This window comes from Gordionus sp. m RMFG-2023, chromosome 3, assembly GCF_954871325.1.
Source record: "Gordionus sp. m RMFG-2023 chromosome 3, tfGorSpeb1-WG-v2, whole genome shotgun sequence".
NCBI classification, from domain to species: domain Eukaryota; kingdom Metazoa; phylum Nematomorpha; class Gordioida; order Chordodea; family Parachordodidae; genus Gordionus; species Gordionus sp. m RMFG-2023.
In genome coordinates this window covers 12321353-12338950 of record NC_088777.1, presented here as the reverse complement: position 1 = coordinate 12338950, position 17598 = coordinate 12321353, and the positions used below count along the sequence as shown (strand labels likewise).

Sequence of the window (17598 nt, the reverse complement as noted above, 5' to 3'; positions counted from 1 at the left end):
CATCTACAAATTATCATAATCTTGTTAATTTTAATTTATCAAATAAACAAAACAGGAGTTTAAAATATTTCCATTCAAAATATTTCAAGCTAATTCTAAATGGCCTATATATGTGGCAATTTCTATAAAGAAACAAGTTTTCTTTAATCCAATACCTTTATTAATTTAAATTGCGATACTATAGTAAAAATTAATTGACTTAAATTTTCTTCAATCTTTAATTTGAATGAATCAAAGCATTATTAAAGGATTTGGATAATTTTTATGATATTGATTATTATTTAATTATTAATTTAAATGAATTAAAGCATTAATAAAAGATCTGATAATTTTTATGATATTGATTATTACGAATTAAAGCTTTAATAAAAGATCTGAGTAATTTTTATGATATAATCATGAGTAAAAATATAATTTTAATTAATGTTATTATTTTTTAACTAATATATTTTTTTATTATTTTTTAATTTGCATATATGTATAATGTTAATATCTCTAACTTCTAACTTCTATATTCCATATTTTTTTTCCTGTTCACTTTATTTTTATATAAAATAGGATGTGGTTTTGAATCAAAATGCTTAACATTTCTAATTACCTAGGTTTTTAATAATAAAGCTTTTTAAATAAGTGAACTAATGCAAAAGAGAATTTTTCAAACAGCATATTCTAGATCATAATTAGGATCCCTTCATTTCCAAATATTTATTAAAAACATAGTTTTTAGATATAAAAACATTTTATTTCATCATTTTGCCAGAAAGAAAGTTGATATTTAAAAATAACTATAGAAATAAATTAATTAAAAAGAAATTTTTTAGGCCAATAATTTTTTTTCAATATATAAAACATATTTTCCTGTTTTTTATAAAGTTTTATATGGGATTATTTTTAATTTTTCTAGCATTTGGCAATTTTTACAAAACTAAAAACTTGTATATGAATTGAATTTATTTATATTATTTTTTATAAAATATATATTCATATTAGGTTGTAAATTAAATCGTCATTATTATTTTATAAAAAAATTTAAATTAGATTTTTAAAAATGTTTCATCTTGCGGAAATATTTTGTTGCTTTTCTTTCTTATTTATTAATTTTATACATTCATTGAAATATAAATAAACATGAATTATTTTATATTGTATCTTTTGGAAAAATGTTATATCTACTATTAATATTTATATGCGATTTAAATAAAATATTTTTAAAAAATCATAAATATACGAAATATTTAACGTTAAAATAATTTTAAACATAGACTTATTAAAATAAAGGTGGTATTTTGCAAATTGCAATTATTTTAACGTTTTTTTTAATTGTTGAGCAGTTTATTTTATTATAAGCCTATCCCTATGAGTGAGAAAATGTATATAAATGAAGCTAGTGGTTAGGTGGGGAATAGTTCTTGAGCATTTATAACTGTTTTGTATCACTCTAGTTTATATATTAGACTGATATTTTAGACTTTTATAGTTAACCTTATATTATTTATAAGAAAATTAATTTTTAAATGAAAAAATTAATTCAACATAAAAAATTTCAAGATTTAATATATTTGTAGCATGGGTGTAGTCAGATTTTCCTAAGGGGGTGGGGATTCATTATGAGGGCATTCGACACCATTAACTCTTCTTCACCCGTGTTTCCTTAGCGATATATAACTAGCAAATATTTTTATATTATAGGTTAATTTTAATGCAAACAACTTGTTATCATTATTTAAAATGCACATTCTTTTGTTTTATTCATAATGATTAACATAGTAAAAATAAAATCACGGGAAAAAATATATAAAAAAGGATAATGGATAATATCTCCATAAATTTTATATAGCTAAGTCTTAACCAGATATTTTATATATATAAATACTTTTTTCTAAAAATAATATAAATTATAGTCACTAGTTTTAGTTACAAAAAATTATTAACTCTCACATTATTTCTTTCAAATCATTGTTTAAGATATATGAATACATTTTTGGAGAACGGATTTTTATTAGCTTAAGATGATATTCACAAACAGGGTTTCCATGTCAAAATTTTCAAATTGCGGGAGAAATTTGGTATTATGAGGGAAAAATATGAAAATTGCGGTAGGAATATAAAATTTGCCAAAAAAAAAATTTTTTCGGCCTTCGGCCGGGATTTTGAATTGACTTAATTATCGGCCCATTATTTGTTATAATTAGTTTATATAAATGCAAAGTCGGTAACTATTTTTAAAAATAAAATAACATCTTGATTTATTAAAATATATTAATTTATAAAAAAAACCAACGATCTTTTTTAAATATAAAAGAATGTAAACAAGATAAAAAAATTTAAAAAAAACGATTTTAATTTTACAAATTAAAATATATTTTATGCGAATGTTTCTCAAAACGACCGCAATTGGAAATCTACCGTGTGTGTGTATAACATTATAGGGATAGGCGCTTAATTATCACGTATCACGTTTAAATACATAATAAAATACTCCAAAAATAAGAAATAATACAGATGCAACTACAGTTGCGGCAATTGTAATCACTTATCTTGTAATGCAGCATTCACAGAGATACTTATCATCACAATGTTGGTAGAATCTTTTTCCTATAATAATGAAAACTATACTTGTAGAACAAAAATGAGCAAGGCTATCATCAATGTTTTAGGACCTAAATCCAGGAGGTCATTTCCGGACGATTTGAAAAATGGGCATACATATGCAATTCTAACAGATGCACTAATAAAGGAAATATTAAAATGTTTCCCTTGATCCTCCGCTATTTCAACAAAATTAAGCTCGTTTCAATAAAACTATTAAATTTTTTCCCCTCAAATAGTGAAAAATCCAAAGACATAGCTAACCATATAATGGTAAATATAGCAGATTCGAGATTATCAATAAATTGCATGTCAGCTTTCTGATCTGATAATGCCTGAGTGAATTTGGTAAAAACAGAGTGTATTTACAGAATTGAGTCAGTAGTTGCGATATGTTCCTAATACCCGCCATCGATAGAATTTTAAAATTTTATAAACCTTTAAAAGAATATTTGTTAAATAAAGATTATAAAAGCTTTCCTAACATTTTGAAAATTTTTTTCAATAATAAATGGCAGAGGTATATTTAGGAATGATTTCACATGTAGGAAATCTACTACGCTGTTAATGTGTAGTTGCAATCAGAAGAATCTTAACAAAGATTCACAAAATTATGCTGCAGATGTGTTCATATTTACAGTTAAAAATTGACAATAAATTTTATGGCGCCATTGCTAAAACTTAATTATATTTTATTTGAGATTTATATAATAGAACTAAATGTTTACTGTCGTTATTGAGATATTTATAAAATTCCTGGCATGACATATTATATATTTGCTAAGCCTCTAATGTTGTTAAAGCAATCCGATTTCTCTCCTTTTTCCAGGCAGTCCTCATCATGCTAAAAATATACTCGGATGATGGATTAGAATGAGGTAAGGAGAATACATACTCGCATATTTTTTCCAAGCATGGGGATTTATCGTTATTACGAAAAAATTCTACTCATTTCTCCTCTGTTTTTAGACCATCTAACTTTAAGTATTTTGGCAAATCATAAAAAATAGAGAGAATTACAATCCCCTCATACAAGAAATCAATGTCTTTCGGTATTTTTAATATATTTATTAAATTATAAAAACCATCAATTGATGGTTTCTGTTCCAAGGTCATAATAATTATACATTTGTAAATAGGGTTATTAAAATCAAATTTTGATTGTAAATATTCTAAAATTGTCTTAATAAAAATATCTGCTTCATTTAAAAATGTATTAATTAGAGTATTATTTGAACATTTTAATATAATATTATTAGCAATAGCCTCATAAAATTTATTATCAATTTTTAAATGTAGAGATGAACAAAGCTGTAGCATAATTTTGTGAATATTTTTTAATAAATAATATTCTGATTGCAACTGAATATTAACTGCATGAAGTAGATTTCCTACGAAACGAATCTCAAATATGCTTCTGTCATTTCATACTCGAAAAAATTTTTCAAAATTTTAGGAACGCTTTTAAAATCTTTATTTAAGAAATATTTTTTTAAGGGTTTGTAAAATTTTAAAATTCTATCGGCGGCAGGTATCAATGACAACCACCTGATAGGTAGAGCAAGGTATGGGACATATAGATGAGTATTGTAGTCAGAAGAGAAGATTAAGTTCATGGGGCTAGCTCTGGGTTATGAAGAATCGCAGTATAAGTACTGAAACTTAAAATAAATGAAGCAACTAAGGTCAATATCTTTCGCATAGGCGTAGCCAGGAATTTCCTAAGGGGGGGGGGGAATTAAAAAAAATTTTGGGGCTTCGCCCCACAGACTCCATTTTGGGTATGTATTAATACAAAAGCATGGTAATCAATTATTCCAAACAAGTATAAGAAATTTCTTTATAAAAACTAAGTAGATATATAGTTGATATTCCTCTATTATATAGAACTGGTTACAAAATATTAGATAAAATTTTACTTTTATAGACATATTCGACAGTTATAGAATATATTACAATTAATATTTTTATAAACTTTACTAGCCAATGTTTTTGATAATAAATATAAGCAGGACCGTAGCCAGGAATTTTCAATTAGGGGGGCCAGCTGCTTACTTAGGGGGGGGGACTATTTTTTTAAAATAAAACAAATAATTAAGCATTCATATAAATTTTTTGCTATTTTTATTAAAATTAATGTTATATGAATACAAAATAATATTATAATAAAACATACAAAATAATACTATAATATAATATGACGATTTTTATTTTTAAATTTTAACATAAATGAAAGAAAGGATAAATTTTGTGTTAATTTCATTTCATAAGCCATCAATACTAAATTTTGCTTACATTGATCTTTCATCGACCCTCTAGTGCTCGATAGAACTCTCTTTATTATAGAGAAAGAAGCCACACAAGAAGCGGTTGGTACCACAATGATGATGGCTGCCGAGTAGCATTTATGCAATTCTCTAAATGCATGATGATATTTTTTTATACATAATATTTAGGATATTTTCAAAATTATGTGTTTCCTTAACTTCTGCAGCTAATAATCCTTTAGCTATTTTCATATCATGATGTAAAATTTCCATATTTAAGTTTAATAATTATTCTAATTGGGCCATTTTGTCCGATATAAAATAATCACTATCAAAGGGGGACAATGCATTAAAACTTGATGGAAGATTATAATCATCTTGTGTAAATCTATCTAAAAAATTATCAACAAAGTAATAAAAATTTTCATAATAATTCCATTTTAAAGAACTCCAATTGGAGTCTTTTTTGCAATCAAATTGTAATTTAGTTTCGACTAGAAAATCTTGGAAATTTATAGGCGTTTTACGTACGCTTGATGATTTGTGGGGAGTGAGATTAAATTTTGCTAAAAGTTTTTTAGCCTTTAATAGAATTATTGCTTCTTATATTTTTTAAATATATTGATCGTGGAATCAATACAATTTTTAGCATCTACTTGATAAATACCTAATGACTGTAGATACTTATATAGTGGATCTATTGTTATTAATATCTCATAAATTATAATGGCTAATATAACGTAATTTATATTAACTTGAGATAAAAGACCAGAGGCTTCGACAGAATCATGAGTGGAAACCTCTAAATTAAGAGTTCCATTAGAAAAGTAAACTAATACTTCACCAAAAGTCTCAAAATTAATATAAATAATGCGAGATGTTTCCAAATGACTAGTCCACCCCTGGTCTAAGAGTCTCTTAAGAGTATGGCCTGTATATTTACAAGATATGTCAAAACGCCTAAAAAATTATACAATGCATTGGATAAATTAAAAAAAATTAGAAATGATATTAATATTATTATACCATTTTTGAACCACAAGATGCAACTTGTAGTTGTAACAATGTATAAAAGGAACTTTTTTATTAATTTTTTTGAAGAAAGGTTTGCACTCCTCTATTTCGGCTAGACATAACGTTTGCACCATCATATGCCTGGCTTATTATTTTCGTTGAATTAATATTTAAGTCATTAAGTTGCTTTAAAATGCAACCAGAAATGCGTTCAGCAGAAAGAAACTCTAAATTAATAATTCCTATTAAGTTTTCTTGGACTTCTCCAGAAAAAATATAAATAACAACCTGATGCATCTTTTGTCACATCAGCCTTCTCACTTTTGTTATTTTTATCTGAAATATAATCAAGTACCATATCTACCATAATAGATATTGCTTCGTTTTGAAACTGGGTGGTGTATATCGCGTATTTTTATATATAAATTTCGTAATTTTATTTAATTCAGGATCTTTTTGGATGGTGTATGAAAACATTGCTATAAATATTCCATAAAGAATAAACTATGTTTTCTACATTTTTTGCAGAATCCGTAAATTTTGTTGAACCAGTCCCACGGAAAGGTAGCTCCTGTATGTTTAGAAATATCATGAAATTTTGATTTAAGATCGTAAAGATTACGGTTAATTTGTTGGCTTACCAATCTCATTATTTTCTTTATAATGCTAAAATATTCACCGCTGTTTTAAATAACTGGTTATATAGGGCTTAGATAATATTATTTTATCTAAGATCTTAATCTGACCATTTTTGAAAATTGGCCCAAATCGAGCTGTTTAGCAACACTTCACAATAATTACCAAATTTAAAAAAAATTTAATAAGAACCTGTTTCATTTTAATAAATATTTACGAATCGGTATCAATCTGTTTCCTTAGATTTCATATATATATATATATCAAGCCTTGAGTAATCACTTTATTAGCTTCAGAAATTTCTGGTTTTTTATGATTTGCACCCAGATCTATATCAGAGACCTTCGAAAGATAATAATATTGTGAATGAATCATAATATATAAAATAATTATCATTGAACTAAGTACAATTTAAATATTTTTATTAAGCACCTATATAATGTTATACACAAACACACATGAAAATGATAAAATATGAATGAATGATGATTTATTATTGGATAAAAATAAATCAGGATAGGAAGAAATAGAAACAAGACATGTTTTTTGAATAAATATTTAAAATTTATTTTAAAAATATAAAAATAATCAATTACAAAAAATTTTTTAAATTTGGGGGCCATTTTTGGGGCCAAAGATTTTTCTGGGGCCCTTCGTGGCTACCGCTCTGAATATAAGCAACAATTAGCATTCAATTATTTAATGCCATCTATATTTTTTAAATCTAAAAATGATATTACTAATGATCTTCATAATCTCCCACAATCAGGGTTGGGCAAATTTTCAGAAAATTGTATTCGGATATAGATACTTTATACAATTTTGTATTTAAGATACAAGATAGTAGATACTTTAGAAAAATTTCAGTAAGATATAAGATAATTGTGTCTTTTTAAAAAAAAAGTATCTAAGATACAAGATACTTTTTTAAAAAACTTTAAATAATCAAAATCAAAATATATAAAGCTTTATTTTCATATCTATAATATAAATTTATAAAAAATTTTTAAATAAATTGTAGAAAATAACAAATTTATTATATAAGATAATGCGATATTTTTTTTAATAATTGTAAATAATAATAAATCAACATCATAAATCAGCATTATTTTTAATATTATTAATTTTTCAAATAATTTATCGTTCAATCTTTGACGATTTGATCTATTAACCATATTAGCAAAGCTAAATAATCGTTCAACGGGGGCAGAGGGGGGTAATATTGTGTTATATTTAATAAATATTTCTTTTATATATTTATAACTATTTAACATATTTATACTGCGCCTGTCATCTTTCATATAATTTAGGACCTCTAATTCAATATCATTTATTGAATTATTAGAATTGGATGTGGTACTTTTAAAACAAAAGTAATCATCATCTTCATCAATTGAAGAATTTGTTGACGTATTAATTTCAATATTATTTTTAAAAATAATTAAAGCTTCATGTATTAACAAATCCTGAAGGTATTTTTTTTCATTTTCACCATCAATCCAACGATTTTTAAAATAGGGATGAGAAATAGTTCCCAAAAATACGCATTTAAAGTTATTATCAGAATCATATATATTTTTAAATCTTTTATTTAAAGAATTTTTTACGGCAATAACTAATGGTTTGCAAAAATGTAGATCAGTTTGAATTAAATTTATAATTTAATTTAAGGATATTTAATATTGGAGCTGATTCTTCAAAATAGCAGTTCATTTCACTTTGTATTTTGTCAATCGCTATAGCCATTGGGGCCTTTATATTGCAATATTCTTCTAAATATTGAATTTCAATATCTCTTAATTTTGGAAATTCTAATTTTTGACATAATTTAGGAAGTTCGCCTTTAAATTTTAATAAACTAATAAGACTATCAAACAAACTTATTCCATCTTGTGCAGCAAGGTATAATTAATAGTTTTCCAAAAACTGCTTTTATAAGTTCTGCAGTTTTAGGCCTATTACTAGCATTCCATAGCTTAGTACGAGAATCCTTAATAGCTTTCTCGACATCTGTTGTGGCAACAAGACTTATCGTATGGCACAGACAACGAATGTGTTGAGGCAATGTTATTAAGGCGTCTTTAGACCCTTAAATTTAAACAAATAAATAATTATATTTGAATAAATTTTTTTACTAAATTTACGATATCATAATAAATTTTACTATAAAAGAAGTATTAAATAATACTTTCAATGATTTCGAATTCTATACATTCATCATCATTGATGTCAAAATCATTCTCCACACCTTCCATAGAATATCCAAACTCCTTGAAAACTTTCTTGAAGTTAGAGCCCAAATTTCATCATCAATCAATAATATGAAAAATTATTTTAAAATACTTCTAAATTTAGCAACAGATATATGGAATATGAAATGATAATGAATATTAAATGTGATTTATTATATAATTATATATTATACTTTTAGATGCTTGACAAAATTTGATGATGAGTCCGTAGAACCACTTATAGATTTGTGGCATTCTTTACATTCTGCAGTAATTTTATTATGATCAAGTTGAAGTACTTGAAAAAATTTCCCATTTAAAATACTTAATTTTAATTTATAGTTATATTTTTCTGTTGAAAAGAATCATATGAAGACGAAGATAAACATATTATTCTATTTTCTTCTTCCATTATTTTAAAATAGACAGATATAATTCAAATAAAATATGGTAGTTCTAATTGTTAGCAAATTGCTATATAACGACCAACGTCATATATCATAAAATATATTAAAATATCTAAATTCTGATTAAATTTTTTATTTAAATTTTTAAACTATATCATATTAAATTTTAATACTATTTAAATTAACTAATATAAAATTTTTAAAGTATCTGTATCATTTGAATACAAAGTTGGTTAAGATACAAATACTTTTAAATAATATGTATCTTAAATACTGGATACAAGATACTTTCCAAAATTTTAAAAAAGATACAAATATCCGCGTTACTGCCAAACCCTACCCACAATGGATGTACCTTATTGGATATTGACGCTACTGAAATATAAAATTATTTTTTTCATTTACATACTTTAAAAGATATTTTGTGGTGTCCTTATTAATATTTTATAGTCTGTAAAATATATAATTCACTATTGGTAAAAATGATTTAATTGTCATGCTATAATTGATAAAATTAGATATACTCTAAATCTACGACATATAATATTTCACTGTTTGTATTGTGCATAAATTGTTTTTATTTAATTTATAATTCAATTTTCTTCGATAGTTTTATAATTATATTTTTTAAAAATTATATTTGATATATTATATTATTTAGTAATTTTATGGATTTATTATTAGTAATTATAATACATTTCATTTTTGTTTTAAGACTTATCTTTGTGTTGAATATGTTGATCGATTTTATTTTATTATTTATTTTGGCAATTGATTTATTTTATATTATATCAATTTGTATTTAAATTTATCTTGAAAAATAAAAATGTATTTTATTATATAATAAAATTTAAATTATGATTAAAAATAAAATGATGATCAAATAATAAATGTGGATATTAATTCAATTTCAACACTTTGGCTTACATTTCATTTCTTAAAAAAACATTTATGGTTTCACTTTTTTATATATAAATTCATTTTTTCAAAAAAGTATGAATTATGATTAATAGTTTTAGTTTATAAATATATTAACTTTTACATTCTTTCTTTCAAATTATTGTTTAAGATATATGCATACATTTTTGGGGGACAGGGAGTGGGGAGAGGACTATGGAGGATATTTTTTATTAGCTTAAAATGATATTAACAAAAAGTGATAAATTTCTGAGGGGGGGGGTGAATTTCCCCTTGCCACTCCTGGCTACGCCTATGATCTTTCATATATATGTTAGTATATGGGGATAAAGGAACCTATTGGAATTGTAAGGTTGAGAATTTAAAGTAATATTTAAACTAAGAAAGACATGTCAGTATAGATGTGTTCTATCTTTTATTTTATTATGTAATCTAAAGTAGCGCGTTACTATTTAGTAGTAAACATAACGCAATTTAATCCATAATACAATTAAATTTACATTAAAAAATAAAGAAATTATTGCGAATAATTAACTAAATAAAATAAGTGCATAGTCATAATAAAGGTACTCATCCTTAAAAAATCCAATTCTTTTATACCTTTTTTTAAAATCGGTTATATGTGCCATTAAAAATTGCCAATAGCAATATCTAAAAATAGCGGAATTTTTTTATGTGTGCTCTCTTATTGACCAATCAAAGAGCTTAATTTGGCGCAACATCCTTGATTACACACAAATATCCATGTGGTTTTGTTCCTAATAATAAATATTTGGTCGATAACAAAACCAATTAAATTGTTTATCACTTTCGATTTATGTGGCGATAGTTAAGTAAAAAAAATAAAAAATAAAATTAATTAATAACTGTGAAAACACAACTCCTAGAACAGTTGAGAAAGGAGGAATGTTTCCGTCAGACTGATAACCGGCAGTAAAACCTCTCATCGCCAAAAATAATAAGTCCTATATATATTTCAAACAAGAAAGTTGAGGCGTACTCTCAAGCAACCTGCAGTGCATACACATGTGCAAAGCGAGAAATAAATTAGGGCTACTGTCCCTCTCACAACGAAGACTCCATAGAAGTTTGCTGCAAGTTGGAATGTGAAAACAGTTTGATGTCGTACGCATGCCTGAGATAGACAAAATAGTCGGGGGCCAAGATGAAAGATCTCGTAGAGGGGTATAAGTTGTACTACAATGGGACAGCGGCAAAATTAATGGAGTTGATATTATCTTAAATAAAAGCTCAAAAATAAAGTACTCGAAGTAAGAAGTGCTCGATCGTTTAATGTGGGTCAAGCTAGCCGAGGAGGTCCGCTTTAAATCATAAACGCCTATGCATCGACCAGAGGTTGAATAGGAAGCTTTTCTAACAGAGCGAGAGTATGTGCAAAAGTTTCCAAACAGAAAAGGGATTATTCTAAGACTAATCATAAGCATAAGATAGCTATTGATAAATTACAATTAAACTTGTCAAAATTTTATATTCCAATGATGTCGGTAGAATAATGCCAGGAAAATGGCTTAATATGTAGGGGATTTTCATTTAACACATTTATCTATCAGGGCGTGGCTAGCTTTTACAATCTCAGGGAGCTCAACTAAAAAATTTTTAGAGGGGGCTTCGCCCCCAATTTCCCTAATTTGAGGCTGGAAAAAAGCGGTTATATTAATATATTATAGTTTTTTTTACATTTGTTAATTCTGAACAACTATACTGAATTTTAATTTTCTCATTTATTATATTATGCATACAAAATAAACTGGCATATAAATAATTAAAACAATACATTTCTAAATATAATATTTTTTAATACAAAATCTATTTATTACAGTATAAAATATTTTCGATTGCTGATATAAAAAATATTTGCGTTTAAAGAATTAAAAGTGATAAAAAGGATTAATTAATTCTTACATATGCCTCAATTGATAATAGTTTTTAAAAACTACATAATGCAATAATATAATTCTTAGCAACTTACATTGACAAAAAATCAAACAAATAACTCTCTGTTACCATTTTACACATTTATAGAATGGACTAATAGGAAAAATTTATAGGCCTAAACCAAATCAACAATTATTGAAAAAGAGAGTATAAACGACCAATCCAAATCATAAAACTATTAAGTGGATAGAGCTTCCTTTTAGATGACATGATAGTAGCTAGATAAGTAATCGAGAAAATTATTGTGAGATATTAAATTTCTAAAAGATTATCATCCATTTTAAATGATATATGATATATAAACGACTACACAGTTGACCATTATTGTTTATCTAAAATACAATCATATGCTCTCAGCCGTTGTAGTAATAATCCTAAATTACATAGCAACACAAATAATAGATGCTGGTTAATTTACAATAATAGCTATGACACTCAGGATGTAAACTAGTCACATAATTTTTTATGTTGGATAAATTGATAAAATAAAAACACTAAAAATCTTTGGAAGAAATAATTGTGCAAATATATTGAAGCCTTGAGTTATTTACATGGCAAGGATGCCATGAAACATTTTGGAACTATAAAATAAGGACCAGAATATATGATGAAACAATTTAGATTTTATACATTGTCGCACCACCTCTAGTTGGTATATTATTACTTAAAATAATAGTAGTTTGTATCAAAAATATACTTGTATAAAAAATGTAACTCAAAATTGTTTTTTGATAAAGAAAAAAAATTAACTTTCCTAAAGTAAAAAAGAAAAGAAATGATATCAAATATATTACATCTATCGTAGGATGAATAATAAAATGTTTAATTTGTAAAATTATTTATAACTAAATAGATGGCGTTAAATACTTAAAAGAAAATTGTTTCAATTTTTATTAACAAAAGCTTTTATTACTAAAATTCATTATAATATTAGCTGAAATATAATAACTGTCTTATACGTCTATAAAAGTGGCATTTTACCTAATATTTTATAAACAACTGTATATAATAGAGGATTATAAACTATGTCTACTTACTTACTTTTTATTATACTTCGTCGGCCTAGAATTGGAATGCTCCACTTGCTCAAATGTTTAATTTAAAACGTGAAAATCAAATCTAGGAAAAACTTACTGATCAATTTTGACAGAGCTATAACTTTGGCAAAAATTAATTTTAATCTAGTTTTTATTTTCATATTTATTGGGAATAAATAAGTTATTATCCACTTCTAACTCAAAAATTTTGAAAATGTCGAGTGCAGCACTCTAATTCTAGACCAACGACTTATTTCAATGATATATATCATTGACTTATTTGGACCTTGAAAATATTTTTAGGAATAGGTATGATAATAAAATTTAAAAATAAATATACAGTTGATTAGTCATTTTGAACTCTGCTAATTACAATATTATATTTTTTAATTTTCAATTAATAAATGATTATATTTATTTAATAAGGGTTATAAAATAATTTAAATAATAATAGTCAATTAAGCTTCAATTGTTAATGCTAAATTAATATTTAGAGAGTGATATTAATATTCATTTTTAACACAGAATTTGATTGCAAGGTGACATAGTGAAAATATAATTTATAAGTATTAATCTAATCTATTAATTAAAATAGTATTCATTTAAGAATAATTTAGATAGACTTATTAATTTTTAAATTATAAAATTAAATCTATATATTACCCAATAGAATTATAAAAGAAATCATTCAGTGGGCAATCAAAAAAATTTATTTTTAGTTGAAGGGGATATTCAATAGCCATTAAAAAAAATTTTTGCTTCAGGGGGCTATTCATCCAGGGGGCTTGATCCCCTGCGCCCCCCCCCACTATCCCCCTAGCGACGCCACTGTTATCTATAAAATATATTATATAGCAATTTTCCTTTAAATGTGAGTAATTTTAAGTTAAAAAAAATGCATGGAAATTACAAAAACTATTTTTTTAGCCCACAAAAAAAAACTTTTAAGAAACCTTAAATAATCAGAGCTAGTGAACAAACATTATAACCATCATTTCATAATAAATGAGCCGGGCCAGGCCTGAGTTATGAAATGTTTTTAAAGTTGATAATTAGGGAAATTTATATCGCTTCTCTTTATAAATTTTTTAGAGGGGTCTGGAAAAAAAAAATATGTTAAGGGCCCACACGTTATTAATTGCTCGTAGTTTTCTTTAGATATAGTTGTGCACTTAAAACATGCAATAATTTTTTGATTAATGAGGATGTCAAGTCAACATAAAGAAATTTTCCAAACAACCAATTTTTTAAAAAATATAGTTTCAGTCTAAATATTAATTTATTATTGATATTTACGAAATTGAATTTGTTTATAAATGCAAGAAGAATTTTTTTTATTTAAAATAAATATATGGTATCATATGATGGCTTCTGATCTACAATATATATTGCATCGTACCACACAATCAGCTAGTTAGATTTAGAAAACCCCAATCCTTGCTGGATTCAGACCCAGATCAAATAAAGGCAGTCACCAATAAAAAGTCAAACATAAAATGGTTAAAATTTTAAGTGCTCGAATGTATACAAAGAAAACTATGAGGATATTTATAAACCACTTTTTATAATATGGTTTCTTGTGGACAAATATTTATCTTTTTCAAAATTTACACCAAATAAAATGACTGGCAATATAAATTTTTTTTAAAAATATCTCCACTATATTTTATCATAAGATTTTTATCTAAAATTCATATATATTTTACTTAATAAATCACTAATTGAAAATTTTACCACCAAGATAATTAATATATTCAAAAAGAAGTGCAAGGCCAAAAATTTAGCTAAATCTTTACCAAAATCTAAAGGGGGTTGGTGACAAAATTATTGACTTTATATTAAATTACCTCCTATTATATTTAAAATAAAATCCATAATAATAATTAGTTAAGCTTTAACTATAAAGAAAGATAGATAATCTTTTGAAACTGAAAAAACCATTTTTAAAGTTTTTAAAAAACACATATCATATCTTATCAAAGTTGATATAAAATTACAAATTAAAATATCTTTTATTTATTTTTTATAATTAAAATTTTGGAATAAAATATATATAATTAATATAAAAACAGTTTATTTAATTATAAAATATTGATAAATGCTTGCTGATATTTTTATATAATAATTTATTTGAAGCATTCTTGAATATTTGTGATATTAATAGATGTTTTTCTTCATCATCAGAGCAACTTTGATAGCCATTGTATAGATGTTGAAATGTAGGATAAACTTCTGAAATTTTAAAAGCCTTTTCTACGGATACTCCATGGAAATACAAAAGATGTTTAGCAAACAAATCTTTTATGGTTAAATTTTTGTTTTTAGAGGTTAAGTTTGAAAATTCTGGAAATGTTAATGGAAGGTGTTTTTTATTATTAGATCCACTTAAGGCTAAATCATTATGCATTTTTATAATGTTTACATGCATCATCATAAGTATGTTAACAGAATGTTTTAGATTGTCAGTAAATATTATTTTAAAATTATCAATTATCATAGTATTAATAATGGCTTGTTTTAGAGAATCTACACTCAAACCAAAGTATTTTGAGGGGTCCATACTTTCAACTAATAAAATTGGTTTCATATCTAAATTAGATAATCTTTTCAATCTAAATTTTTGTTCCCTAAACCGCCCATCTTTGATACTATGAGATAAATCTGATATATTCTTCCTTTCAATAATATAGGGGAATAAATATGTGTCTGCTGTGTTGTTATATTTTATGACCCAGAGAAAATCCCCAAGTGTTAGCCTTATTACTTCAATCTTCACACCATTTTTCATGAAGATATCTTTAGCATATTTTTTAAAATAGGATGAGTTATTCTCAGTTGAATCTATGTATAAAATTATTTCATAATTTGAATTAGACAAAGGGACAGAGTATCTAGAAATCTTATTATTTGAAGTTGTATTTGAATATGAAACATTTTTAATTGATTTTCTTATTTGTAGTGTTTTATGTTTTCTAGCATGTAACACACTCTTAATCGATAGATTCATCGTGTTTTCATTGTAACCGCTTAATTTTTCTTGTAACATTCCACACAGGCTTGCTCCAATACCTTGTATAATAAATGCTTCATTTCCATCTTTCAATGGAATGGGATATTTTTTTAATGATCGCAATGCTTTTGCAAGAGTGTATTGAAATTTGGAATCATTATCTTTAGCCTCTTTATACCAAGTTTCTAAGCACTCCACAAATAATGAATTTGGAAATGGGTATGATTTTTTTTTACTCATCTAAAAATCGTCTGCAGTAAAATTCAACGTATCGTCCCGTAGTCTCGAATTATTATTAACTTTATACGTTTTGTCGCTTTACGAAAAGGTAAAAAAAGGTGAAATTGAATTTACAAGCTAAATAGCATTTTTCAATAAACAACCCAGCATAATACTTTGAGTTTATATAAATAGGAAGTATAAAGGTAGCCAATTTTTTTTAAACTATTAATTAAATATGACATGGAGATATTTTATGCTATTATAATTACATAATTATATTTATATAGTATATAAAGGTGCATATTCTAATATCAAAAGGGTCACATCCTACCCAGACCAAATCTGATATGTGATATTTTGTTTTCTATTATAATATTAAATTTTAGTAGATCAACTTGCCCATAAATATAGACCTTTCAATACTTCATTCAGTCTATAGGAAATATTGTACATATTCTCCAATACTAATATTTCAAATATTATCTTAAATAAAATTAAGGTATATCATACATTCAATAAAGTATTATTACTTTAAAAGTATTTTGTAATAATATTATACTTTGGCTATATTATTTGAAATTAAGATATAATTTTAGTTAAGGAAAATTATTATTTTTTTTAACAAAATATAATCCACTAAGTTTCAGATGGCTATGCCTAATCACTTTAAAAAGCATAAAGACTATAATAGCCTTACTGCTTACTTTACATACACAAATAAACCATGCCTTGTACCCTGGATTGTTAAGAACAATTTATTTACTATGTCCAAAGAATGCACGAGTATATTAATTATAGATAAATTTTATATTAATATATTATAGATGCAATCTGCCTTCAAAAAAATTATTTTTCTGTATGATGCTAAAGAATTATAAAGCTATTCAAGATGATATTCCTATTCTCACCCAAGTAGCTGTTGTCAGTGAAAACAATTATGCATTAATTCCATGTAAATATAATATGATTAATACATTTACTATATCAATTATAAAGTTATTCAAGATGACATTCCTATTCACACCCAAGAAGCTGTTGTCAGTAAAAATAATTATGCATCAATTCCATGTAAAATTCAATATAAATAATATTCATTATATCAATTTAATTGCAATGATATTCAAAATTTATTTTCTTTTTAAATAGATCAATCACCATTCAATTTTCAAGATTTATTTTTTTTAAAAAAATCAATTTATAAATTAATAAAATCAAAATATAATAATGACTTTTTATATTCTAATAAGTATTTGTACATTAATGATAAATTAATATATTATAAATGCCATACAAAACATTGTAAAGGGAGGA

General features: G+C 25.0%; 1 protein-coding gene and 1 long non-coding RNA gene across 2 annotated transcripts; one reads left to right on the top strand and one right to left on the bottom strand.

Annotated features, from left to right (window-relative positions):
• Window positions 1-15132: 15132 nt before the first annotated feature.
• Window positions 15133-16336, bottom strand: LOC135926735 (crossover junction endonuclease MUS81-like). Its single transcript, XM_065462666.1, has one exon. The coding sequence runs from the start codon at window positions 16303-16305 to the stop codon at window positions 15133-15135; it is 1173 nt and encodes a 390-aa protein (XP_065318738.1). The 5' UTR covers window positions 16306-16336.
• Window positions 16337-16600: 264 nt separating this feature from the next.
• On the top strand, window positions 16601-17197 carry LOC135927684 (uncharacterized). Its single transcript, XR_010572152.1, has 4 exons — window positions 16601-16636; window positions 16674-16786; window positions 16935-17070; window positions 17112-17197. It is a non-coding gene; the product is annotated as an uncharacterized LOC135927684 (long non-coding RNA).
• The last annotated feature ends 401 nt before the right edge of the window (window positions 17198-17598 follow it).